Raw genomic sequence first — 27291 nt, forward strand, 5'->3', positions numbered from 1 at the left:
AGGTGCATCGTTTGTGCTCATTGAAACGTAGTTTTTCTTACTCGTGTCATCGGCGTGCTGTTCAGGTCAACGTCCACCTGCCAGGTGGTGACCAGCATATGAAGAGCTGGACGTTTGGTCTTATCTCTGATAAACGGAGACTTGACTTAAAGATAACTATGACCGAGGAAACCAAGACTTTTTTAGATACCTTCAAGGTAGAATCCACTTTAACCGTCATATAAAAAGAGGAACAACAGAGGAAGGAAACTTTGATTTAACAAACATACAAATCTAAATTAAATGACTCGAATCTGCTCCTGTTTACAGTCACTGAATGACTCCTCCACTCTCTACATTAAATCTAAATGGAAAGAGAAGCACAAATAACAATTTCAGAGGATGAACCTAAACATTTGTAAAAATGAGCACTTCCAGCTCAGGTCCCTGGAGGGAATTCTCCTGGAAGAATATTAAACAGCTTCAGAAAGGTCAGCCAAGTTATAGAAGATGCTGGAAAGAGTGTGGAAACGTTCAAGCAGATCACTTCCACGTTCTCTGGGATTGTCTGACTATACGATCTTATTGGAGGGATGTAGCAGAGGAAACATGCCTGTTTTCTGAATTATTTTCATTCATCCAGGTCATTGTAAGCTTTAGGGCATTCAATCGTTCGCAACTGGACCTCGTCAGTTTGTCTTAGAAGACGTTTCGCCTCTCATCCGAGCAGGCTTCATCAGTTCGTACGCAACCAGACTAGATAGGACAGCTCTAGTCCAATGCAATGGTGTTAGGTTCAAGTAATTATCCCCTGAGTGAGACCAACCCACAAAACCATTCTTGGACAGACTAGAGCTGTCCTATCTAGTCTGGTTGCGTACGAACTGATGAAGCCTGCTCGGATGAGAGGCGAAACGTCTTCTAAGACAAACTGACGAGGTCCAGTTGCGAACGATTGAATGCCCTAAAGCTAGCAGAAGAAATTAAATCGATTATTGGCTTTGAGATAAACAGTTTATCTCGGTAATATTTCCCCTACACTCAGTGTTACTGACAAATATTTGATTAAAATAATGTTAGCAGCCATTAAAAGGCTACTGCACGAAGATGGTTATTAAAGGAACCCCGGTTAAGAGAGGAGTGGAACTGTCAACGAAATATACGATATGGAAAGACTGACTTTCTCCTTGAAGCTGTGCACGGACAAATTCAACACGTACTGGAGCAAATGGACAGCTCATCTCAAGTGACTGCCCCCCCATCACAACAGGAAGTTGTTCACAGTTGCTGGGTAGGACTAACCCCATGCTCTGCTCGATATACTCTTCTGGCGCTGGTTGAAAGACTTTTACTTCACGGGGGGGGGGAGAGTCCGTGCTATGAGGGACCTGGAAGAACTGATTATATTCATTTACCCCCCCCTGGCCCTGGACCTTGGCCCTACCTTGTATACATGTTGTCACAGTGATTAGACCCTCCCTCTTTTCTCATCTGTGCATTTTGGTTTCATGTTTGTTTGTTTGTTTGTTTTTCTGTTTGTTTGTTTGTTTGTTTGTTTTTCTGTTTGTTTGTTTGTTTGTTTGTTTTTCTGTTCATATTGTAAAACAATTGATTCTATTAAAAAAAAAGAGTTTGGACGTTTGAGTCTTTGTGGCTGCAGGTCGCTGTATGAACACACTGTGAACGATCCATGCAGGTGTGCACGGAGCCAGGTGTGCTCTCACACCTGTGACACATGAAGGCCTGAAACTCACAGACTCACAGTCGCAGTGAATCCTGAAGCCCCCCCCCCCCCCCATCGGTTCTGCTCCTCAGACCACATGACACTCAAAACATGACATGAACTGACTCTGACTAAGATAATTAGCAGATTCTTCCTCCTCCTCCTCCTCCTCCTCCTCCTCAGGGAGTGACTGAATTCTTGGTTGCCGTTAATCACCTTCAGGCTTTCTCTCCTTCCTCTTATCGATCCTCAGAAGACGACTCTGCAGACACACAACTCTGAATGTACACAAACCATCTGAAATCTGAAAACGACATGAATGTTCCCACATTTCATGAATGTTCAGAGGCTCAGTTATAGATTTTGTCTTCCCACCAAACTCCATTCAAATTAGATAGATAGACAGATAGATAGATAGATAGATAGATAGACAGATAGATAGATAGATAGATAGATAGATAGATAGATAGACAGATAGATAGATAGACAGATAGATAGATAGATAGATAGATAGATAGATAGATAGATAGATAGATACTTTATTCAGAAATTTACAGTTCCAGCAGCTCAAAAGGTGGACACACAGGGGCATGCAAAAAGAACAAGAACTACTTTCAAGTAATGAAAGAAACTTTCAAGTAAGAAGCAAAAATCCAATACAAAATACAAAATAACAATATAAGAAAAAATTGTGAAATAAATATAAAGAACTAAGCTATCCAGGACAACTACTAGATAAACTGTAGTGAAATCTGCCAACATGTTGCTGACTCAGCTGTTTTCTGCTAAAAATACAAACATGGTTCAGTCAGACAGGTGAAGGTCTAATGTCAGGTGAGCTACTTGTCCCAAAGTATGTGGACACCCCTGTCAAAATACTGTAGTCAGGGTTGGGGGCTCTTTGTCCCAGTAACACTGCAGCATCCAGTGACGTGACATAAAACCAGTAAAAAGACGATGGAGCTCATCCAGCAGACGTATCAGGGCTGAGTCCTGACCAGCATCCAGGACTCGAGTCCAGCCCGGACCCTCTGCTGTAGTCGCCCCCCTAAAGCAGAATCACCAAAACGCAACGTAGCTGAAGAAAGCTCTAAAAACTGCATGTTTGATTCCCCGGTTTCTGTCCTCAGCTCACTTTCTCCTCAGCGCAGCTCAGACTGTCAGCGGCAGGTGAGCGTTTTGTCCCAACCTGCCTGGTTTCAGACCTGCTGCTGCAGTTTTACCATAAAAGGAAATGTCAAGGTGATTCTTACCTGTGGCTGCTTTTCTGTGGCCTCCAGGGAAGTTAAATTACAGCTGAAGTCTGATTCCCAGCAGCCGTGACGGCCTCTGAAAGGGATTTTTAACATTTTGGGATCATTTAGAATTAAAAGTGGAAAAGAATAAAATGTCTGAGGGAAATGAAACACGTTCAGAGTCTTTGAGTCTTTGTGATATCGTCAACTTCTTCTAGAAACTCTGTTTCTGAATGATGTTTGTTCAGAGAAGCTTTACACTCGTCTCCGTCACTGGAGTTCAGGCTGGTGGGTCTGCAGAGTCCACGTGGGAGAAGATGCCTTCAGACCTTCTGGATGGAGGTGACGTAGTTTAAAGGGCGACAGTAAGAAGGCAGGTGGAGGCGTGTGGATGCATCAAACACACAAACCAGCTCAGCTCAGCCGAACCGCGAGCTCTACGATGCGAACCGGAACCAGACCGGGACCATTTCACCATGTCGGCCTCCACTGTCTGACGCACAGCAGGCGGTTTTACAGACACCTCAGTCGACGATGATTCATGAACCAGGATCCAGTGACATCATCTGCGTGTCAGCTGACAGTATGAAAGGTTTGACACTTCGCTGATGGGCTAGATGAGACGATCGATACCACTCTCACGTCTGTAAATAAGAAGCTACAGCCAGCAGCCAGCTAGCTTAGCATAGCATAAATACCAGGAAGGTGGGGCAATGCTAGCCTGGCTGTGTGATCATGTGCATGGACTCCATTTAACTGCATCTCCTGTTTTATTTTGTAGTAACCTTCCTTTATTCATTCCTGTAATTTTTACTTCCTGTCTTTGTTCAGTTGTGTTCTGGATTGTCCAATCGGAGCTCCTCGCTGTCACACCTGTTTGCCGGCTCGTCCTCGTTCAGCCTTCGTTCTTCCTGCCGTTGTTTTGTTGTGTTTTTTCGTGTGAATGCAGATTATTGACTTCCTGTTTGGATCTTCTTTGCTCATCGCTCTCAGAGAAGCAGCGGTTTGTGTGGCACTGGCCGGGTGGAGGAGGAGGTGGACTGTGGTGGATTCAGGTGCTGTATTTTAACGCAGCGGAGCTAAAGGCAGCTGCTGCAGTCCAGCTCAATAAAGACTTTAAATGTTCACACTTAGCATCAAGCTAACCTTCCCAGAACGTTCTGGAGCATGAAGACAAACTGATTTAACATGTAGAGAACGTTGTGTCGGAGCTTTAAAAATGTTCCCAGAGCGTTTTGGAAAGTGCACGTTGCTAACAGGTGGCCTTTAGCTTTGAGCCTAGCACCACACAAGCTACAGTCATGAGCAGGTTTGGTTTTGATGACTCGTCTCCACACGATGGTGAACCCTGAAGACGAGCTGAAACCTACAAAGACAGCGTCAGAAACCAGCGGAGCTCCAGAGGAACCCGACCCCACAAAGGGTCACATGTTCCTGACCAAAACAAACATGGAGACCAATCAGCTGCTCGAACTGCTAACACGCAGCAACAACAACAGGATCTGGAACAGACCTGAGGACTACAAATACCTTGGAGTGGTGATCGACAACAGACTGGACTGGAAATCCAACACGGAGACTGTGTACAAGAAGGGGATGAGCAGACTCTACTTCCTGAGGAAACTATCTATCTATCTATCTATCTATCTATCTATCTATCTATCCAGATGATTTCTTCATGTACAACTGGTCCATGATCCACCATCAAAGGTCAACAAAAATGTTCTAAGATGCATCTTTTCACCAAACTCCTTCACATTTCTACTTAATTTTAGTGACTTTTGCCAAGAACCGGTTCATACAGGTAAAGGTTATATCTGGTGTGCCATATTGCCAAAAGTATGTGGACACCCCTGTGTTTGGTTTTCTTCTTCTTCTTCTTTTTATTTCTGTTATTCTGACTAAAGCAGCTGATTGGCCATGACGCTCCTCTCTAACATCATTAAAGTCTTCAGCAGAGGAATAATAATTACTCGTTCGGTCTCTGAACTTGTTCCAACATGTTTGTTTGAACCGATCCTGAAAACAATTTTGCTCTCAGTGTCAGATTTAGATGAAGATCACATGAAAAGAGTCCCAAATGGTTCGTGTTGTGTTTGGTCCAGGTCCAGGCAGTCACAGTGACAGGTGTGTCGCTGGCACGGCATCGGCCCTCTGAGCTGATTGGCTGATAACCTGTGAGAAAAAACATTGAGCTTTACGAGAACAATAGTGGCTGAGTGGAATCTTTTCTGTTTGTTAGTCTCCATACATACCTCTGTTCCAAGAGGCCTCTGGGAAATACCACAGAGATAACACACAGTCAGGTTCATACATGCGTAAACACACACACACACACACACACACACACACACACACACACACACACCCTCCCTGTGTAAAGCATGTGGTTGTATAACAGCTCAGGGCCCACTAACCTACACACTCTGTGCATCTTGGATGTCTGTTTGTGTAACACCAGTCCTGGTGGAGGACGATCAGCTGACTCTGCAGCGCCACCTTCAGGAGCTTTGTGGAGACTTTCAGTGTTTCAGACTTCACTTCTTCCAGAGAAGAAGCTGTAAAAAAGCCTCTGATCACGTCGTTCCATCCTTTGACCTCTAAATATCTGAAGAGGGAGCGGCTGCTGCAGAGGACGGTCATAAATCACTGACGGGTGACAGGCAGGTGAGGGAGGAGCCTGCAGGTGGGTCAGAGTGTCATTTTAACTCCAGCTGTGAAGAGAAGGGGAGCTTCACTGAGATAAGACTGAATAAAACTTTAAAGATGATTATTCTGTAACCATGGAGATATTCACATCACCTGCACTGCTCTGTCTGTGGAGAACAGGTGTGAACAAATACAATCAATTAGAATTAAATAAAATAAGACACTCGACTCATGTGAGGCCTACTGCACATGCTCAGTGGCGTTTCCCCGCAGACTTGACACTGATGATGTCACACACGTTCTGTATTTTTTAGGCTCTGTGAGTTTTAGGTTTGAAACCTTGATAACACAAAGAGGAACAACTGAGCTGACGGATCACACACAGTGAATAAAGAAGGTCACATGACCTCCCTGCAGCTGTTCACAGCTCCTGTGTGTCAACATCTGGAAACAAAATCTCAGGAGACCCGTGGACCCTGCAGACAGAGTCCAGGTGTCTTTGATCATGTCATGTGACTGAACATGAAGGAAAAGGGTTGTTTTCTTCTGTGAGAATAAAACCTACTCACTGAGGCAGTCGTGCAGCAGTTGATGCTTCTTTTCTGCTTCCTGCTGCAGATTTATCGCTGCTGCCAGTCGTCACCGTGAGGCGTCGTCCTCTGGAACAATGACACGCTGCTGACTTTGATTTATTCACGACGTCTTCCTGAATGCTTCCACTGAACTGCTCACTGTGCAGCTTCAACCTGGAAGAACATTTAAATTTCACTTCCAGCTGCTCTTCCTGTGGTGTTATCAGCTTCACATATTAATTAGTTTTTAGTTGTTTTGCTGAGTTGGCTTTTAGTTATTTGTACTTTTTAATCACATTTTACCAAAAAGAGGTAAAATGTGATTGTAGATAGATAGATAGATAGATAGATAGATAGATAGATAGATAGATAGATACTTTATTAATCTAAAAGAGAAATTTACATTTCCAGCAGCTCAAAGGGTGGAAACAGGGCATGCACAAAAGAACAAGTTTCAAGTAAGGAGGCTAAAAACAATATAAAATACCAACTAACATAAGAAAAAAAGAAATAATAAAGATAAAAATATAGAACTAAGCTATTCAAGATAAACATCTGGCGGTTAAATGTGAGCCCAGTAGTGCAGTTGTGCAAAATGACATTTCTTCTTTTATTGCAGCTCCTGTCACCTGTCTGAGCTGTCTGCAGGTGATCTGCCAGTTGAGCTCTGACACTCTGCTGCCCTCCAGTGGTCAGAGTGAAGCCGGCCCGCCCTGCAGGTAGAGCCTCCTTCATGATGGAAAAACCGGACACACAAAAGACCACTGTGGTGTTTACTGCCCCCTACAGACCATCTGCTACTGAAAACTCTCCTTTTTCCTGCACTACATTTATCTGACAGCTTTAGTTCTTTACCGATTTAGATTTTATGAAGAAAATGTGAATTTTGTTTCATGAGTACATAAATGATCCATTATTACAGATTAAACTACCAAAAGTATATGAAGATAAGATCAACTTTATTAATCATCTGCTGGGGAAATGTGGTGTTACATCAATAAAAATAGCAAATGGCAAAGGCAGAAAATAAAAAGATGCAAAAAAATAAATTAAATAAATACTACTACATTTTGTGAAATACTACTCATATTTGTGAAGGAGTATTTTAATGCTGTGGTTCTGTTACTTTGCTGAAGTTTTCTGATGCTTCTTCGAGCAGCGCAGACAGGCGAGAGAGGATTTTCACACCTGGAACAAGCTGATTAATCTGTGATCACTTCTGACCCCTGCTGGCTGGAAACCGACACTTCAGCTCAGCTTGATGTTCTTCATCCTGATCAAATCATTTGTTGGTTTAAGATCAGTTATGACCTGAAAACAATCAAAGGCTGTTTGACATGAGAGAAAGTCGATATGATCGAACCTGGAAAAAAAATCACTGCAGGACAGTTGAAGGTGTGAATTATGGAAGAGCTGAAAACACACTCAGTACTTTAAAGATTACGATTGGATGAACTGATGGGAAGTGGGCGGTGGCATCAGGGAGGCGGCCTCAGGACTCAGCACCACCAGCAGGACACCACCAGCTGCTCCCTCAGACTGCACAACTCCTCAGGTGTGTCATTGTGTTTTCAGATGTAAAAAAAATTCAGAATCCTTCACATGAGTCTCAGACTCATCATCATCATAATCATCATCGTCATCATCATCATCATCACCATCATCACTGACAGCTGAGTTCGGTAAAGCAGCTCCTCTACAACAGAACCTGCTCCTGCCGAGACTTCAGTTTAATGTTGTTTTCATTGTGCTGCCACCTGCTGGTCAGACTCTGTCTGCACATCAGAAACCAGCTTCAGGTTTGTCTCAGTGGATGAAGGTTCTCCACATGTTCAACCTGAGGTGGAATATAACTACACATTTACTCAAGTACTTGGATGAAGCACAAATTGAAAGTACTTGTACTGCAGTATTTTCTTGTCTTGCAATATTCATCCTCCCCTGCACTTCACCTCAGAGAGAAGTATTTTACTTTCTACTCCACTTCATTTACAGTTTTTCTCAGATCAGAATGAAAACTCATAACTCCACAACATTTCGTCATTTGTTTCTCCTTCCTGTGAAGCAGCTGCACATGTTTTTGGACATGTTTCAGCTGCTTTCATACGACTCTCTGCTGTTTTAAACATTAACGTCAGTCAAAATGAGCTGTCCTCATGGATGCTGAACAGTCATTAGAAAACTAATAGTCTTCATTTTATGGTTTGAGTCATTAAATACAAAACTGTTGAACTAGTTTTCAAATTCTGTGTCCAGACAGACGGGAACGTCTGGATGTGTCAGAATGATTTACGTTTGTTCAGTTACAATATGAGCTGTTATAATGTTCTCTTTGTGCTCGACCAAACAGTGTTTCTAATGTTTGTCCTCAATAAGTGATGCAGAGTATTTTTCTTCTGCTCGATGCTGCAGAATTACAAAGAACATCTACAGTAAACATGTGAAACGTCTTGTACTCACTGACTCCTCTAACTACAGCAACGTGTACCTGTACTGTTGTTTTTAATGGTTGTACAGGTAATGTACAGTGGTGTCTGAGTATTTTCAGGTGGCGTCACCGAGTTCTGACCTTACTGAGAATAAACTGTCAGAATGAAAACATGACGAAGCCGTTTGACTCTCTTGTTTATGCACGATGGTGTCGAGACTTCTCATTTTCAGGAATCAGGAATCATTTATTGTCATCACACAAGTTTCCAAGTGCAACGAAATTCTGTTCAGTTACAACCCGTCCCAGAGGACACAAAAGACAGTACAAATAATTGACGTGGGAAGACAAGGACAGGAGAGCCACGAGGCAACCAGCAGGGCGGCGCCTCGCTTACTTAGATGAAAAACAAATGAAAACAGGAGGGAGAGGAGAAAAAAAAGCTAATCTCAGACTGTGACCATTGGGGGGGGGGGGGGGGGGGGGGGGGGCACAGTGTGGGCTGGTAAAAAAAAAAAACAGCTCAGCACAAGCAACATTTAAGACATCATAACAGGACTGTAACACCTGCACATGTGGGTGGGGGAAGGAAGTTTTGGGGGGGGGTCACAGAACAGTCGCCCGGGGGAGGGCTGCAGCTTTGATGACACTGGCAGCTTCATCGACATAAATACTCGCTTTTGAGGGATGAATTATCCATTTTTAGTGAGTGATGTGCTTTCGCAGGTTATCCACAAGGTTTTGCAGTTTGCACTGACTGTTCAGAGAGTGATGAGAGAAAAGCACCAGCGACTGAGAAGAACTGTGAACTGACAGCTGTACTTACTGGTTATCAATCAGTCGTCAGCTGATTGGCAGATAATGAATGATCAGCTGTTATTTTAATGGTTGAAGTGATTTTTCCTGTGAAAACGTTCGATTCTTGAGAACAGATTCTTCAATGAGTTTTTCCTGCCTTGTACACAAAGTTTATTATCTTTAAATGTTGAAGAAGTCAACAGGACATGGCTCATTTATCATCTTTATTTTTAGATTTAAAAGAGAGAGAGAGAGAGAGAGAGAGAGAGACCTAAACCCATTACAGAGAAATCCCATGAAAGCATCGCCGGGCTGAATATGGGGGGGTTTAAACCACATATAAGATCAGTAAAACTTGAACACACTTGTGTAAAACCACATAATTTAACAGCATGTCAGAAAAGACTTTGAGTGGCAGAAAGTGAAGAAAAGAAACTGAATCTGATTCTGAGTCAAAATGTTGGGCTGAACTTTTTCCATCGATTGTTTGAATTTAACAGAAAATATTGGTGAATATTGTTAGTTTTACTTCAATCACAGCGGCTGTAGTTTCGAGTGACTCAGTCAGATGCTGCTTATTCACATCTGGTCACAATCTGACAGCAGATCAGTCACAGAGACCAGTACTTCTGTACTTCTACTCATGTGGGACTTTTACTTGTAATGGAGTATTTGTTGTATTTGTTACGTCTTCATTGAGAAGAAGTTTGACATTAAACTAGTTCTCTTGTTGTTGCAGGTGTGTTCGGCCTGAAAGCATGATGTCACTCCGTCCCTCCCCCGTTATCCAATCAGAGACTCGTGATGTCACTCAACGCCATCAGGATCTGCACTCTTGACCCCGACACCTGCGGTCAGCCATCGCTGGAGGAAAGGAGAGGCTCCTGCAAGAGAGGGAATATTCTTTATTTCTATCTGCCACATCACTTCCCTCCTGATCCGCCTCCATTCAATGTCATCAATGGCAGCACAAATAACCAATAAAACAACGGGATTGATGAGTGACGGGCAGAGTAGCCAATCAAGACCTCACACAGGGAAGCTGTCTTTCTATAAATGATTCTATTTCCTGGTTAGAGAACAACTTTCTGAGCAAATCAAGTATTAAATTACGTCTATGCATGAACTCAGTATCAACCTTTCCTGCTCCACTGGTCCGGTCCAGCAGGTGGCGACAACACAACAGAAAGGAGCGTCAATAACAAGATGCCTGTTAGCCGTAATCAGTCTCGATTTATATCTTATGTGCTTTTTACTGCGCAGCAATTAGTTTAAAATGTGCTGTTTGAATAAAGGCATGTTCATTAATATTATTATAATTATAAGTGCACGTGTTTAGCGTGTGGCGTCGTTGTCCCGTACGTCTCTGTGTTGTTTGAGCAGTAACGTAAACACTGTTGTGTTTTCTTGTATGTGGTCACATGTTCTTGTGTTGGATGTGTTTTCATCGGTGCTGACGTGAACGTCCAGCAGCCGCTCTCACCTCCAGCCGGTTGTTTCTGTCGAGCTTTTCGCTGCTGGTCCTGACTTCTCTCCCTCCCCGCCGCTGAGATTGACAGTGCCGCCATTTTACAAACGCTGATTCTGTCCTTGCTGCCTCCGGCTCCGCTGCCGGTGCTCCTGACTGGCCGGTCACTGCTGCTGATGACCCTCCCGCCCGTGCTATTGGTCCTCCCTGACCCAGAGGAGCTGCTGATCCTCCCTCCAGCTCGGGTGCTGATTCTGTCGCTGCCACCTGCGCTGCTGATCTTAGAGCCGCTTCCTGGGCTACTGATGCAGTTCCCGCCAGCCGCTGAGCTGCTCAGCCAGCCACTACTACCCATGTTGACAATCATCCTACCCCCGGGGGTCGAGCTTTTTTGGCTACTGATTGTCCCCCCTCCACTCGATCGCCCTGCACTCCCCACGCTGCTCCTCCGTGCATTAGCTGAGCTGTAAACAGGCTTCCATTCGCCGCTTATCCTGAGGCTCCCTGATGAGCTGCTCAGCCTGCCACCACTACCTGAGCTGCTTAACTGACCCCCACTACCGACGCTGCTGCTACGTTTAACAACACTGCTTGAGCTGAGCTTGCCAGCGCTACCAGCGCTACCGAGTCTTGATCCACTACTTTTGTGGCTACTTGTTGGACTCATTGTTTGTTTATGATTGGCACTGACACTGACCCTGTCTGCACTACTGGCACTACTCAAGCGTCCACTGCTCCCACCATAAACTCTCCACTCTCCACTCCCTGAACTACCAAGCCTCCCTGCTCCCAGTGATCCTGATGGGCTTGTTGGTTGTTGCACCACCTCTGATGGGATTTCTTCCCTTTCCACATTAGGTAAGCTGCTGCTGCGAGCACAGCTGCTCATACGTCCTGTACTCCCACCATAGACCCTCCACTCTCCACTCCCTCTGCTGCCAAACTTCCTTTTTTCTGGCAGGCATGTTGAAGGGGGCATGGCCTCTGATGGGCTCTCTTCACTCCTTGTCCTGGATAAGTTGCTCTTCTGCCCAAGACTGCCGCTAAGAACCATTGACTCTCCATTGCCTCTACTCCCTGTTTCTGTTGCAGGGTTTGTGGCCCCTGATTGGCCTTCTTCTTTCCCTTCGCTGGGCAAGCTAGTGCTACCATCCAAACTGTTCTTACATCCAATACTTCCACCATAAACAATCCACTCCCCACTTCCTCCACTGCTGAACCTCCTTGTTTCTTTCTGACTTGTGGCCCCTGATGGGGTTCCTTTGTTTCCTGTGTTAGGCCCCTGGTGGGGTTCCTTTGCTTCCGGACTGCCCCCATGAACTATCCGCTCTCTGCTGTCATGCCTAAATTTCACGTTTGTCCCGGCTGGAGCGGCAGCTTCTGCTGTACCGCTGACTGTACCTTGTGAATTACTAGCCACACCACTAAAGGTAGTCCCTTTACTGGCAGGGACATTAACAGAGCTAGCTGATTTAACACACTCATTCAACACCCTTTTGCTGTGACCTTTCTCGTTGGCAGCCTGACAATCGCTGTTTTTCTGTCCCCTCGCTTCACTCTCCATACTGGAAATCTCTTCTGAGCCATACTTGTCTCCTGGACTGTCACTCAGCTTCTGGGCGTCCTTGTTATCTGCAGTGCTACCTGTAACTTTGTCCTGGCCTACAGAACTAAGTTGTTTCTCTTTGTCTGCTACTAATTGATCTGTCATGCTCATTAATACTTCTGCCTTAACTGCCACACCAGAATCTGTTAGACATGTAGACTTTGGTGACTCTGCGGTACTCAACAGTTCTTCTTGACCTGCTAAATTGACCGTCTCATTGTCCAGCTCAGTCAGATCCACCTTCATCTCATTGTTAGCATGGAAACTGTTGACTTCTTTCTCTTTGTTTACTTGTAATTCTACTTTCTTCAAAATCTCCGTACTTGCAGTTTTACTCTCAAGGCTGTCATCTTGAGTTCTGGTCACAGTTTGAATGTTTGTCTCTGTTTTATTAGCCTGTAAAGCAGCCTCTGTGGTATAATGTTTGGAAGTAAAGGTTTCTGTTTTTGACTGAACAGCAGCACTCTTGGCTGATTGTGTGTCAGGAACCAATGAGCTCATTCCAGGAGCAGTTTTACTCTCAGGGTTGTAGTTTCTGTCTTGGCTGTCAGACCCTGTATCTGCATCCAGAATGACTTTGTGCTGTTCGGTATTGGATGCATAGGACACTGCCAAACTCTGATCCAAACTGAGGACATGTGAGGCACCGTCTTCTTCTTCCTTTTCTTCCTTCTTTTCTTGTTTTTCTATGTCCTTGACATCCATCAGGGCTAAGTCACCAAGGACCTTACGCTGAGCGTCCTCAGACCTAAGAATGTGAGATCCAGAGACAGATGATGCTGTACTGCCAACTTCCCCTGCATCCCCAACACCTTCTGTGGGAGTCTCCAGACTCAAAGACATAATCTGTGCAGGATCCTGGTTCTTAGCCTGGATGGAGCCCTCAGTACAATTCATTTGAGATGAAGTGACGGTTTCTGTCTCTGTCTCTACCTCTGCAGAAGTTGGTTTGCTGGGATCAGCTGTGGTTGTATGTGTTATCACATGTGATCCTTGCTGTACTTCCTGTTCTGCACAGAGAATTGTTTTGGTCATCACTGTTTGAATGTTTGTCTCTGTTTTATTAGCCTGTAAAGCAGCCTCTGTGGTATTATGTTTGGAAGTAAAGGTTTCTGTTTTTGACTGAACAGCAGCACTTCTGGCTGATTGTGTGTCAGGAACCAATGAGTTCATTCCAGGAGTGGTTTTACTCTCAGGGTCGCAATTGCTGCCGTGGTTAGCAGATGAAGCAGTTGTAATGCCAGACCCTGTATCTGCATCCAGAATGACTTTGTTGCGTTCGGTATTGGATGCATAGGACACTTCCAAACTCTGATCCAAACTGAGGACATGTGAGGCACCGTCTACTTCTTCCTTTTCTTTCTTCTTTTCTTGTTTTTCTATGTCCTTGTCTTCCATCAGGGCTAAGTCACCAAGGACCTTCCGGTGAGCGTCCTCAGACCTAAGAATGTCAGATCCAGAGACAGATGATGCTGTACTGCCAACTTCCCCTGCATCCCCAACACCTTCTGTGGGAGTCTCCAGACTCAAAGACATAATCTGTGCAGGATCCTGGTTCTTAGCCTGGATGGAGCCCTCAGTACAATTCATTTGAGATGAAGTGACGGTTTCTGTCTCTGTCTTTACCTCTGAAGAGGTTGGTTTGCTGGGATCAGTTGTGGTTGTATGTGTTATCACATGTGATCCTTGCTGTACTTCCTGTTCTGCACAGAGAATTGTTTTGGTCATCACTGTTTGAATGTTTGTCTCTGTTTTATTAGCCATAGTTTCTGACGTAGTTTGTTCGGAAGTGAATGTTTCTGGTTTTGCCTGAAGAGCAGCACCCTTGGCTGATTGTGTGTCAGGAAACAACATGGTGGTTCCTTGTGAAGTAATCGTCTCCAATGTAGAAGCTTTGACAAGATCTCCTGTGTCTAAACCTTTGCTAATCTGAGTACTAAAAGTCAACGAGTGCTGCAGGTCTTCACTGTAGACTTTATCTTCAGGGCTGCTGCTGATCGTTGTGGTGATGGTCATGGATTCAATCCCGGACCTTTCAGGAAGAGCTCCTGTTCTCTGGTTTTCAGACTTGTGAAACGAGCCTGTGAGATCTGAAGTGTTAATCAACGTTAATAGTGAGTTCTTTGGGTGTTTGCTGTGGACTCCAATTGGCTGGACTGTGGTCACCGTTCCAGAGACTGGGGCAACTGAAGGTGTTTGTCCAACAGTATGAATGTGGTCTCTAGAGACAGCCTGAGCTTCCATCATTCTGAGGTTTCCTCCCTGAACATTGATTGTTTTGTTTGCTGAGATGTTTCTCCTGAAGGCAGAGGGGCTGGTCGTTACACAGAATGATGTGACGTTAACCGCAGAGTTTTGGTGAAGACTTGAGACGCTGTGATCAAAAGGACATATAAAGACAAGACAGACGGAAAGAACAGAGCAAAAATTATTGTTCGAGTCACAACAGCACAACACTGTGGGTTCCGGGTCCTGTGGCATCTCAAAAATGTGTCTGTTATAAGAGAAAAGGTTTGTGTTATAACCGTTCCCCTGATACTTTCATCACCAAACAGGGCGCAGCTCCTGAAAGTGTTAGGGTTGTATTTTCTACAAATTAACGACTAATGGAAACATTCTCATCGACTATGGTTTAATTGACTATTAAGGTGCATTACTCACAATGTGAGACTCAAAAATGAAGGATTGATAAAGTATTATTTATCTTATCTTGTTGCCAGCGCTACCAGCGCTACCGAGTCTTGATCCACTACTTTTGTGGCTACTTGTTGGACTCAGCGTTTGTTTATGATTGGCACTGACACTGACCCTGTCTGCACTACTGGTACTACTCAAGCGTCCACTGCTCCCACCATAAACTCTCCACTCTCCACTCCCTGAACTACCAAGCCTCCCTGCTCCCAGTGATCCTGATGGGCTCGTTGGTTGTTGCACCACCTCTGATGGGATTTCTTCCCTTTCCACATTAGGTAAGCTGCTGCTGCGAGCACTGCTGCTCATACGTTTTGAGTATCTTGTATCTTGTTTACTTCTAGACTGAAAAGACTCCCTTGCGTTACCTCGACACAGAGGTAACATCTTCGCTGTGATGGTTTATACAATGGCACAGAAAAACTGATTACAGTTGGTGCTCGTTAAGAGCTGTAATAAACACTCCGTGACTTAATAAAATGACAATTAACAGTACAGACACAAAGAAAAACAGCACAATGATATCAACATACAATATCAATATGTTAAAACTATTGTGATATTTGCTTTCTTTATGTTTGTTGATCATTTGATAGTTAAGAATAATATTTCTAGTATCTTTGTCCTGTTAGGTTGGTCGATGTTTTACACTTATATACACTACATACCCTGCTTGGCTTATGGAAAAGGAGTTAGATGTGATGTTATGTCTGATATGGAGACATGATTTGTACTAAACGAGCTCAAATATGTTGGGTCAGGTGTGCAAGATTCAGTGGCATCTAGTGGTGAGATTGTAGATTGCAACCCACTGAACACCCCTCATCTCACCCTCCCTTACAGCGGCCTCTAATAACATGAAAAATGTGGCAGCCCCTCTCTGGAGGTGGTGTTAGCTTGTCCATTCTGGGCTACTGTAGAAACGTGGCGGTGCCACATGGTGGACTCTGTGGAAGAGGAGCTGCTCACGCTGTAGATAAAAAAACTCATTCTAAGGTAATGAAATCACAACAGTTCTTGTTTTCAGCCTTTCAGCTGCCGTATTGAGGCGGGTGATGTCAGACAATGAAAAGATTTTATATGTTAGATTTCCATTCTCATCATCTCGTACCTCTGTGAGCGCAGTCCGTCCAGCAGCCTCCTGTAGTCTTGTATCTCGGTTTCCAGTCTGGTCTTGACATCCAGCAGGCTCTGATGGTCTGCAGCCTGCTGACCTACAGCCTGCAGCACCGAGTCCAGGTCTCTGCATAGACCGTCTGCTCTCTGCTGCAGGACCTCCAGCTGCTGGACGAAGGACTCGTTCTGCTCCTGACCAGAAGCTTCCAACACCACATTCTACAGACAGACGGACAGATCTGCTAACTCATATGTATTTGACACATGAAACTCTAAAACTAAGGTGAGTACAGAACTGCTAATGTTAGCCTAAACTCTGTTAGCATCCAGGACCAGCACAGTGGACGTGCTACTGTTAATGTTTGAAATGTAACCTGTTAGCTAATCACTAGCTAATCACTAGCTAATCAATCGCTAACACTCCACCTCGGCTCACCAGAGCCTGCAGTTGCGTCAGCTCTTCTTCCAGACTCGCTGCCCTTCTCCTCAGTTCGTCCCACTCGGCCTGGATGACCTCTGACCCTGGCTCGTAGGTCACCTCAGGAGAACTCAACACGGGTACCTGAACACGACACATGATGGTGATGATCAGGTGTTGTTTGTACACATTATAAATCCACTCAAACAGAGAACTGATCATTTTCATGGATTGTTTATTTCAAAATAAAAGCATGCTGTAGATGTTTGTCCACCTGGGTGTTGAACCAGCACTCGTTCTGGTTCTTATCTAAGGGCATCACACTCGTCTGTCTCAGCTGCTGGATCAGGTCTAATGACTCGGTAGGCTGCATCTCCACGGAGACGCCCCCTGATACATGAGCCAAGAGACCCTGCATGTCCTGGACAGGTAAACAAGAGTCATGACATAGGTGCAGCGCTTTCATCGGAATGATCCAGGTGTGTTTTTTTTTTATTGTTTTACCTGTTGGTGTTGCGTCTGCAGCTCCATCAGTTGTTGTGTTTGATCATTCAGCCGACACTGGAGCTCCGGCAGTCTGTGGACCTGCAGCTCCTCCTCCAGCAGCCTCAGTTTGCTGAGATCCCCCTCCAAGCAAACACGACGCTCACACTCCTTATCACACCTGTTCACACAGCAGGGGATGATGGGATACGTCTACATGTGGTCTATGTGCGTATGTCCTGCTGTGTTGAAGGTGTGTGGATTCACCTGAACTTGAGATTGAAGATGGTGAGCTCTGCATTGAGCAGCTGCAGCTTCACCTGAGCCTGGGCCGAGAGACATTCACTGATCTGTCAGTAAGAGAGTGAGAGGAAAGCTTTACAAGCAGCAGCAGTACTGTTAGCAGTCATAGGTGAGGACTTGGACTCGGACTGGAGGCAGATTTGAGTCTTGAATCAAAGAAAGTTTAGAGCTCATCTTTTTTTTGAACACCAGTGACTTGTGTCCTCACTTAGACTTTAGCCTGTTGAGTTAGAACGACTTGATGTGCTCATCAACTCAATAAAAATGTGTGCAGCCGGGAACTTGTAGGTCTTGACTTTGGACTCTTGTTGGTTTTGATTTGGAACTTGTCGTTCATTACTTCAGACCGGACTCAGATGTTGTTTGTCATGACTCAGCAAATTACTTCGCACTAGTCGGATGTGACTTGGAACATGTTGATGTTGACTTTGAACTTGACTGGGGACTAGATGGTCTTGTCTTTGAACCCGACTCAGGACTAACTGGTCTTGATTTTGAACTTGACTCGCGGCTAGATGGTCTTGACTCTGGACTCGTTGGTCATGACCCAGGAAATTACTCTGCGCTGATGGGACTGAACTTTATCAGTCTAAACTTGACTCAGGACTCGACAGCCATGACATGAAACTTGGTTGTTCTTGGCTCTGCGGCAGAAACCACAGAACTACAGTTGCAGTAATACAGCAGTTGTGTGAATGATGATTCAAAGAGATCTACATAGAGCAGAGTTGTAGAGGTGAATATACGGAGTGATGTTCCAAAGGAAAGCATGTTGTGTTTAATATTTCTGTCCCGTCTGACCAGGAAGTTGCGAGAGTAAATGTCACACCAGTCTCAGGCTTATTCAAAAACAAATCCTGAGACTCATTCCAGGTCTTTAAGGCAGAACCCTTTTGTCTGCACAGAGATAACCGGTCATTAACAAGAAACACTGTTATTGTCACAGGACATGTTAAAGATCAAATTTAATCCCTGACATTTGAATCAATGCGAGACAGACTCGTCTCAACCTGTCTGACCTTTGAACAGACACAAAACGTCCCGACGAGTCACGACTGGCCCAAAACGTTCGAGCTTCACAGAAGCAGAGCTCCTCCAACAGGTTTGGCCTTCACTGGCTCTCATTGTTTTGATCCTGGTTTGACCTGGTTTTACTGTATGTGGTGTGCAGATGCCGCTCTTTATTTAGGCCACTGTTTATTAATGATCATTATAGAATCCCCAGGAAGTACTCAGGCCCTTCACTTCAGTAAAACTGCTAACACCACACTCTGCAAATACTCTGTTGCAAGTAGAAGTCCTACGTTGACAATGTTGCTTCTGTAAAAGTATGTAAATGCACTTTTAGTATTACAGTAAAAGTACTGAGTGCAGTAAAAAAAAACTGTTCTCCTGTTCTATCTGACCTCATCAGATTACTGTGACTCAGTCGTTCATGTCAAAGCAGGATTTTACTGTTGGAGCTGGTTGAGCTTTATTTTAACTAATGATTCTTTTCATTCTGGATCAATTTTATTTTGATCCAGAATGAATATCATTTTATCAAATAATTTAAATTCTGTTTAATCATTTTGTATTGTATTAGGTTTTATTGGCGTTAATAGATTAGATTTAATTTGCTTTCGTTTTGCTTTGATTGGATAGATTTGTGGTGTGCATGTGTTAAACCTGGTCCTGCAGCAGGGACACTGTCCTCAGGTGTCCGTCCAGCTCTCTCAGCTCTCTGGGACACTTCCTGTCCAGCTCCTTTTGGATCTGACACTGCAGCTTCTGATTGGCTGCCTCCAGACACTGAACCTGCATCCACCAATAGAAGTGACAAGAAAAGAATCAATTAGCTGTGAAAAACTGATCCCTGATCACTTGTTGTTGTGGTGATGAAGGTGCAACAGGTGCACATCCTCATAGAACTGGAGTTACATCCAGTAACTAATATTTAATGCTGAGAAACAGTCTCAGTTCAGTTGTGTTGTATCAATCATTGTTTTTGCACCAGAAGAAACAATTTCATTGTGCACAGATTCAGATGGATGACAAAGTGTCAAGTGTCACAGCCATATTCCTGCAGATTATCAGATAAATGTACTTCAAGTACTTCAAGTAAAATGTTCCTGTCAGTGTTTCTCATCATCTCTGATGTTTGTGGATTAATATTCCTGCTGTAGATGTTTCAGGTTGAGCTGAGCTACTTTATATCCTGTCGGCTGGTTTAATCTGCAGCGATGCATCATATTCTATAAGATCATCACATGTTTGTCCTGTGAGAACCTCGTATCTCAGAAAAACAGCCTGTTTTCAGCTTTGTGACGAAGCATTTTCAGCTGATCCAAGAGGCTTTTAAACAGTTTATTTAGCTGAAGAAGACATGAAGGAAAACTTCATCCTTCAGTTTATCACAAACATTCAACAGCAGCACATCTGGAGATACGAGCTTTTCACTGGAGTAACTAGTAACTAATGTAGTGTAGAAAGAAATACATTTACCTCTGAGGTGTAGTGAAGTAGGATAATAATACACCCTATAATGAAAATACTCGAGTAAAGTACAAGTATCTTAAATGTGTACAAAACTTGAGTAAAAGTGTTTGGTTACATTCCATCACTGAATGTTAGAGACCTGAAGAAATAAAAAACAAACAAACAAAGAAATCGAGTCTTTAACAAGAAGAAACACAAAAACTAGATATTTTAAACTATTTTAAATACTATAAACTTACTATAATAATTTACTAAAAGGTAAAAGTTGTAGTTCAGAAAATAAATAAATAATAATAATAAATAAATCTTGAGGATGCTGCACACATTTCAGTTGTCAGAAAATTCAATTAGAAATCTGCTTTTTTAATATTCTCTTGCTTTTTAAACGTTTACGAAGCAACAGTCAGCAGTTTCCACCTCATTCATCCAAAAATCGTGAAAATTCACACTCAGTCAAAAAAAAAAAAAGAAATCTGGTATCTTCATGTTTTCATGCTCTTAAAACTTAATTTCAGTTTAATTTTGGCCATCATTTAAGTTTGGTGTGTTTCACCTCATGCATCAAAGAATAACAGACATGCAAATCAAAGTAAGAAGAGTAATAAAACTAACACTGTATTTGATTCACTGCATACGAATCTCCATCGCTACTTTTTTCTTGTTTTAAAGAAAAAATACTCTTCATTTATAAATATTAGTTTAATTTTGGACTCATAAAACAAAAACTGAACTCAGTCAAAGCAAAACTCCATTGAGAAATGCACCATTTTTGTGCGCTCTTGATCTTTAGCAATGATCAATGATCAGTTCTGAATCCCAGTTTACTTTTTTGTTCTTGCTCTGCAGCTGGATCCATCAGGATAAAGTTTCTGTTCTGCCTCATGCACATCTTACCTGTTGCAGGTACGAGGCCAGCCTGCAGTTCAGCTGCTGCATGGTGACTTTCTCTCGGGACAAACAGAAGCTCCTGCTGTTGTCCGGAGCCGCAGCAGCAGCTGTGCTGTAATGCACCGAACCTCCGGCCCCATGAAGAATACGGTGACCCAAAGCCGCCTGGTTGGCTCTGCTCGCGCGAAGAAGCTGCCACGGTGTCATCGCATCACTCTCCTGTGCTGACTTTCTTATGTGTGGGTATCACATTTAGTCTCATCTATCCTCTGTAACACTCACTGCTCCTGAAACGTGTTCTTCTCTGCAGGAGTGTCGATGTCAGTGCAGGTTGTTCTGCGTTAACTCTACTGCTGCTACATTTCTGAGTCTTCCTCTGCAGCTGTCTAAACTCCCCGCTGTGGACGTGAAGCCTTTAGGTGTCTCACAGGTTGTTTCTGTTGCAGGTGTGTCAGGACTTGAGGGAGCTGGGATTTAATCTGCATTAACCTTTAAATTGTGATATTTGGAACAGGTTTCAGCAGGACAGCAGCCCTACCCTTTAGGAGCATTTTACTGTAAAGTTCACAAGACGAACGAAATCAAAAAGACAGTCAGGTTTTCACTTGTCCTGCAGATGTTCCGGATCACAGAGTTCTGTAACCTGAGGGCCAGATGACGGCGTTTCAAAATATCCGTTCACAAACCTGCTGTACTTTCAACAATAATTAATAATCTTAACCAAGCTTATAACTCTTTGTTTAATTCTGGTGTTTCTGCTCTGCTGCTGGATCCATCGGAAAGGTTTTTATGTGTTTTCTGTTCATGCACCTTTTCATGTTCACTTGCCTTTTAAAGAATAATTACTCTTCACTTCTAACCTTCATCTTCATTTGGATTCATCAAACAAACACTGAGCTCAGTCAGTGCAAATCTCCTCTGAGGAATCAGGTCGTAATGAGCGCGTATAAAAATCAGTTTAATGTTGGTGTTTCTGCTCTGAGGCTGATCCATCGAGGAGAAGAACGGGAAGGTTTTTATGTTTTCTCTTCAGAAGATGAGTCTTCATTCATCCCACAGTGGGCAAAGTCTTACAGCAGCAAAGGGGGGAGGGCAAAAATAAGAAGCGTTAGTAAGAAAAACGAGGTGTGACACATAAATAAAGAATCTAAAGTAAAACAGACGGCTGAGTTTACGTTATCGCACATCATCAGAAATATTGACACAGTTCAGTTTCCACTGTTGTTGCACGTGAGTGAATCAGTCAGTTTGGGTGTGTGTGGTCTCCTCAGAGCATTGCTCATAAAGTCTGACAGCAGCAGGAAGGAAGGAGCTGCAGGATCTCTGCTTCACACAGCGCAGGTGGAGCAGCCTGTAGCTGAAGGAGTTATTCCTCCCACCACTGAATTTTTCAGTAGAAAATAGTGAAATATGAGGTCAACAAACCAACGGTAGTTCATTAAGGATCTGATATTCACCAGCAGCTGACTCAAACACACACACACAGCTGTTGCGTTCAGTGGTTTCCACCATGAGTTTGGGGCTGTGGAGCCCGGTTGGTGAGGTAGTCCATGATCCATGCTGCGAGGTGCTGGTCCAGCCCTGTGTGCTCCAGCTCGTCCCTCAGAATCATGGCCTGGAAGACACTGGACTCCAGGCTTTTCCAGGTGAGAGAAGGATCTATGTAGGAGGTGGAGGACAGCATCATCCACCCCGATGACAGGTTGATAGGCAGACTGCAGCAGGTCTACTGATGGTCTCACCAGGGGCTTGACCTGAACAAGGACCAGCCCCTCCAGAGTCTTCATCAGGTGTGATGTCAGTGGTGCCACCAGCCTGTAGCTGTTGAGGTTCTTGAGGTGCAGAGCCATTAAAGAAGAGGGATCATACAAGCTGCACTGTACTTGATTCAGTACATTCATACTTAAATTCTTCAAACTTATAATTAAAATAACAATTATTCATCATTTATAAATGTTTAATCTTTAATGCAACGTTATACTTCTATACCACCACATTTTTTCAACATTGCTCCATTTATTTGACAACAATTTATTAGTTAGTCTCCCAATAAATATTTACTTACAAAAAAAATGCAGTATTATCACCTTTTACGTGATGATGATGATAAAGAAGATGATGATGATCGTTGTTTTTCTCGTTATTCAAATGATCATTATTATTTTGTAGGACCAGGCATAATTGAGGTTCAGGTTCTGTCCAGCAGGGGTCGCTGGAGAGCACACCGGCCAACCTGAACAGCCCACACGAAGCAGAGACAGCAACCAATGAGAGCTCAGCAGCAGCGGACCCGGCGCCTGCGCACTGGAACTATGATAATTTTGTTGATATGTCTGCTGCTGGGTTTTAATGATTATTTTGCGGGTTTTTGTGTTTTACTGAGTGTGTCACGCCGTGGTCCGCTCTGATGGAAAACGCCAGAGACCTGGTAGGTTCAGAGGCTTACCTTTCCGGCGAGAACCCGCATTTCCCTCCTTTGTTGTGGTTGTGCTCGCGGTCCACAGCGGCGTGAACGGCTGCTTCAGAGCGACCGCTGACAGAAAGTCAACGCAACACTCCTTTGAGAAACCGTCAACTTTTAAGTCCACTTGCTCTTGGACATCGGTATATATGTCGTTGAAATTACATTTTGCATTTTTATTTAGGAGCTCAAGACACACTTTAATTCGGCGCGTACACACTGCGCAAATTTATCTCTTAATTGGGTCAAAACATAGCCTTCATAATTGGTTTGCCTGTTCTATCTCATTCCACAACTCTTCGGATTCCTTTCGTGTTGACAAAGACCCATATCTCACAGATTAGCGCTTTAAATTAACTACCACCCTTTTACCTTTAAACCTTTTATTCGGCATGTATGTACTCAACCAGGCATGTTTTATTTGAGTAAAATGACACTTTTATTAACGCTTTGCTGTTGTCCTGCTCCATTCACATTCACCACGGTGCACAGTGCAGAGCAGCGATTGGCAAGGTGAATCAATCAGAAAGAAGATGCTTTTCCTGTAACAGACTGTGAATGTGCGCCGAATGGAAGGCAGGCTCGAGCCGAGTCACCAACAGCCCTGGCTTGTATTAAATGAGCTCCAGCCCGGTCTCTACAATCAAAGAAACGTAAAATTTGCAGCATTGTGGAGGTCATTTGTTGTCTAATCTAGTGTAGCTTTGTCTCGCGGATACAGTCGCCAGTTGCGGCCACTGAGTCTCTCTCTGCCGGGCTCCGGGCTCCGGGCTCCGGGCTCCGCGCTCCGGGCTCCGCGCTCCGGGCTCCGGGCTCCGGGCTCCGCGCTCCGGGCTCCGGGTTCCGGGCTCCGCACTGCAGAGGCTCCACAGCCACAAACTCATGGTGGAAACCACTGAACGCAACAGCTGTCAGCTCGGCAGGGCTCAAGGACTGTGTGTGTGTGTGTGTGTGTGTGTGTGTGTGTGTGTGTGTTACAGCTGCTGGTAAACATCAGATCCTTAATGAACTACAGTTGGTTTGCTGAACTCATATTATTTTCTCAAGAAAAAAAATGTGAATCTGAACAACAAACATTCACATTTGAGAAGATGCAACCAGAAAATGTTGTTGTTGTTTAATTTTCTGTCCATCGACTGATCGATTAATCAGTGAATCATTTGGACCCTGAGCTGTTCATCAGTTAGTGTTTGCTGATGTGTTGATTGATCTGATTGGCTCTTTGCTGCTTCATGTCAAACACGATTATTGGGAACTCTTTATGTTCTTGTGTTGGACGAAGTATTCTGATCCTTTACTTACGTAAAAGTACTTAAAGGACACGATAAAAACTTCACACACACACACAAAGATTCATTTCAAGTACTAAAATGAAAATGTAAAAAAAGAACGGGTCCGTCTCTGTGACAGCGTCTCATTCGTCCTCAGGTGGAGCGTCCGTCCAGGAAGCGCCGGGACTCCTTTGGGATGCTGGACGGTTTGGACGAGGACCGGAGCAGCTGCAGCACCGAGTCCAGCGCGGGGAGCGGAGCCTCCAGCCCTGAGGACAGTGACGAGGAGGAGCTGGGAGGAGGAGTGGTGACGCAGCTCACCCCCTCCTCCTCTTCCTCCTCCCTGACACTCATCAAGACCAACGGGCAGGTGTACACCTACCCTGATGGAAAGGCGGGCATGGGTCAGTCAAAGCCGGATGTATCTTCTTCCTCTGTGCCATTGAGCAAAACACATCAAAGAGCCACCAAATGTGGATTAATCCGCCACTGAAAATAGTCCCCAACAAAAGCACTACTTCCCCCTGTTTGTATGATAAAAACTACAGTGGGGAGACGTGTTTCCCCCACTCTACAGGTGTGGTGTGTGATGGGCGGGGTCAGTAATAAACTCATCAAACAAAGGTTTAGGAATTAATAAATGTAGCACAGGGCTCCTATCGCAGCTGATAGTGGGGGGGATGCAGTAAATGAATAATTCCTAAAGATTATAATCGCACTGGACCAGAATCAGAGACAAAGAGCAGCCAACTGGTGCCTTACATTTTTTCAACTTAAATAAAATAAAGTAAGCGTAGGTTCAGTATATAGTTCAATCCTACATGTTGCATCAGGGGTCCCCCAAGGTTCAGTTTTGGGCCCACTTTTGTTCGCTGTCTTTGTTAACAGCCTCGTTCAAAATGTTCCGATTGCACAGTTTCATTTTTACACTGATGATACGATCATTTACTGCTCACTTGCATCAGCTGCTCACTCACCATTTGAGCCGCGATGCCAGAGATCCGGGGCCTTCACTGGCCTTGTGGAGACTCACTCAGTCATACTTATTTATTTAGGAACCCATTCTTGGACTGCTCCCCCCTATTGGCCTGGAGTTAAGTCATTTTTAGGTCAAGGCCTTTGGCCTTAGGGCGGGTCTTAATCTACCTGTTGTCAGAGGCATGATGGGATTAACACTACTTTGCATATTCAGTGGGCCGCATACCCCGCATACCACATTGACGTATGTGCCAGACAAGCAGTTCTCATTGGACCGAATCTTGGGGTCCAGCATCCAGCTCTTATAATACGTCCATGCCGGGATCAGCCAGTATTGACTCCGTTTCTGTCGTTTTTTTTCTCAGCGACCTGTGAGATGTGTGGTATGGTGGGTGTCAGAGATGCTTTCTACAGTAAAACCAAGCGTTTCTGCAGCGTCTCCTGCTCTAGAAGTTTCTCCTCCAACTCCAAGAAGGCCAGCATCCTCGCCAGACTGCAGGTACGGACCACATGGACGGACTGTCCCGTCAGGAGTCTTTGACTGACTTTATTTTCTCTCGTGTGGTTAAAATCTTTTACTTATTAAAATAAAACTGACCTGTCCTGCTATACCAGCCGCTATAACAAAACAAAAACCAATCAGCTGTTGGCTCGTAAACGATCGGCATGTTACAGGAAGTTACCGACTGTCACGCCTTGTTCTGTGCAGCGGGTTGTTGAACCGTTTGTGAACACTACAACCAGAAACTGTATGTGCTCGTTTGTTTAGGAGCCAGGAATGATGAACAGCGTCAAACACCTGAGGTCCGTTTCACAAAGCAGGTTTACTGAAAACTCTGAGTATGTTAACCCTGAAATGAGGGAAACTCTGAGTTTTCTGTTTCACATAGGAAGGTAAGTCAAACCAGAGAAAGAGGGGTAACTCAAGCCTGTTTCACAGACAGAGGTAAGTTAAACTCTGAGTCAGTTACCGTAGTAACAGAGTCTATGAACCTAACCTGGTCGGGACCAGGTTTTACTCAAGGAACCTCGAGTTTCTCTGTGTCTCCGCCCTCTTTCAACCACACACCGTATTTCACTTCCTCATTCATTCATTCAGTCGGCAGACGGGTTTTGGCAAAGTTCTGCCGTCTGTTATTAAAAAAAATCATTAAAAATATCAGTCAGTGGAAGTCCATTAGGCACAGTAGGTGGTGACTTTTTTCGTTAACATGGCATGTTAACGTCTTTTGATCATGATCCCGTGGATGAAGGTGCAGCGATACTGCGCAGAGAATTAAATATTCGTCGGGAGATAGTTATCAGACCACGATGTTCTTGCTTTTCCAGACAGTTATCGTCTTTAGGCCACCACCCGTTCTTCGTGCATCTGCCTTCTTTCTGTTAGCTGAGTAAAAGTCTGTGTTAGTTTAAATATAGGCTTAATTATTTAACATGATATAGATGAGAACACTTTTTTTCATTTTTAAATTTTATTTCATTCGTTAACAAAAAACAAAACATTATATGAACACAATATAACCAATTTTTAATATTTTTAATATTTACTTTACAATGTAAAACATGATCAAAATGAGGTAGCTACCTCCATGAGATCGTGCCGAGGTCTTACCTGTTTCAACCATGTTTTTATATTTCATTTTAAGCTGCTGCCAAGTGCGCTTCTCCCCCGCGGGATTGCACCTAAATGAAATAAATTAATAGGCAACCATTCAAGCAGTTTTGCCCTGTAATATTATTGTGATT

At 44.0% G+C, this 27291-nt stretch overlaps 2 protein-coding genes across 2 annotated transcripts in view; one reads left to right on the forward strand and one right to left on the reverse strand.

The window, feature by feature from the left end:
- Positions 1-9175: 9175 nt before the first annotated feature.
- LOC121620690 (mucin-19-like) lies at positions 9176-21242 on the reverse strand. Its single transcript, XM_041956851.1, has 9 exons — positions 20842-21242; positions 19138-19266; positions 17434-17516; positions 17188-17347; positions 16958-17104; positions 16702-16827; positions 16261-16484; positions 10868-14832; positions 9176-10268 (listed from the first exon to the last, which is right to left on the reverse strand). The coding sequence occupies exons 1-9, from the start codon at positions 21040-21042 to the stop codon at positions 10192-10194; spliced, it is 5112 nt and encodes a 1703-aa protein (XP_041812785.1). The 5' UTR covers positions 21043-21242; the 3' UTR covers positions 9176-10191.
- A 2000-nt stretch (positions 21243-23242) lies between these two features.
- LOC121620365 (MBT domain-containing protein 1-like) overlaps positions 23243-27291 on the forward strand; it is a 14541-nt gene continuing 10492 nt past the window's right edge. The window contains exons 1-3 of the mRNA XM_041956395.1: positions 23243-23263; positions 24725-24971; positions 25911-26044. Of these exons, the coding sequence (XP_041812329.1) occupies positions 23243-23263; positions 24725-24971; positions 25911-26044 (402 nt within the window). The remainder of the gene's footprint in view (positions 23264-24724; positions 24972-25910; positions 26045-27291) is intronic.

This window comes from Chelmon rostratus, chromosome 17 (genome assembly GCF_017976325.1).
Source record: "Chelmon rostratus isolate fCheRos1 chromosome 17, fCheRos1.pri, whole genome shotgun sequence".
Taxonomy (NCBI): domain Eukaryota; kingdom Metazoa; phylum Chordata; class Actinopteri; order Chaetodontiformes; family Chaetodontidae; genus Chelmon; species Chelmon rostratus.

Bases quoted from the DNA above. Each gene is read 5' to 3' on its own strand.
- LOC121620690 (XM_041956851.1), bottom strand. From the start codon at position 21,042: ATGACACCGTGGCAGCTTCTTCGCGCGAGCAGAGCCAACCAGGCGGCT. The intron at 17,517-19,137 runs GTTTAACACATG...TCTTACTGACAG, and splicing joins TGTCCCTGCTGCAGGACCAG to ATCAGTGAATGTCTCTCGGC. The intron at 16,828-16,957 runs GTGGACAAACAT...TGTCGTGTTCAG, and splicing joins AGTGCTGGTTCAACACCCAG to GTACCCGTGTTGAGTTCTCC.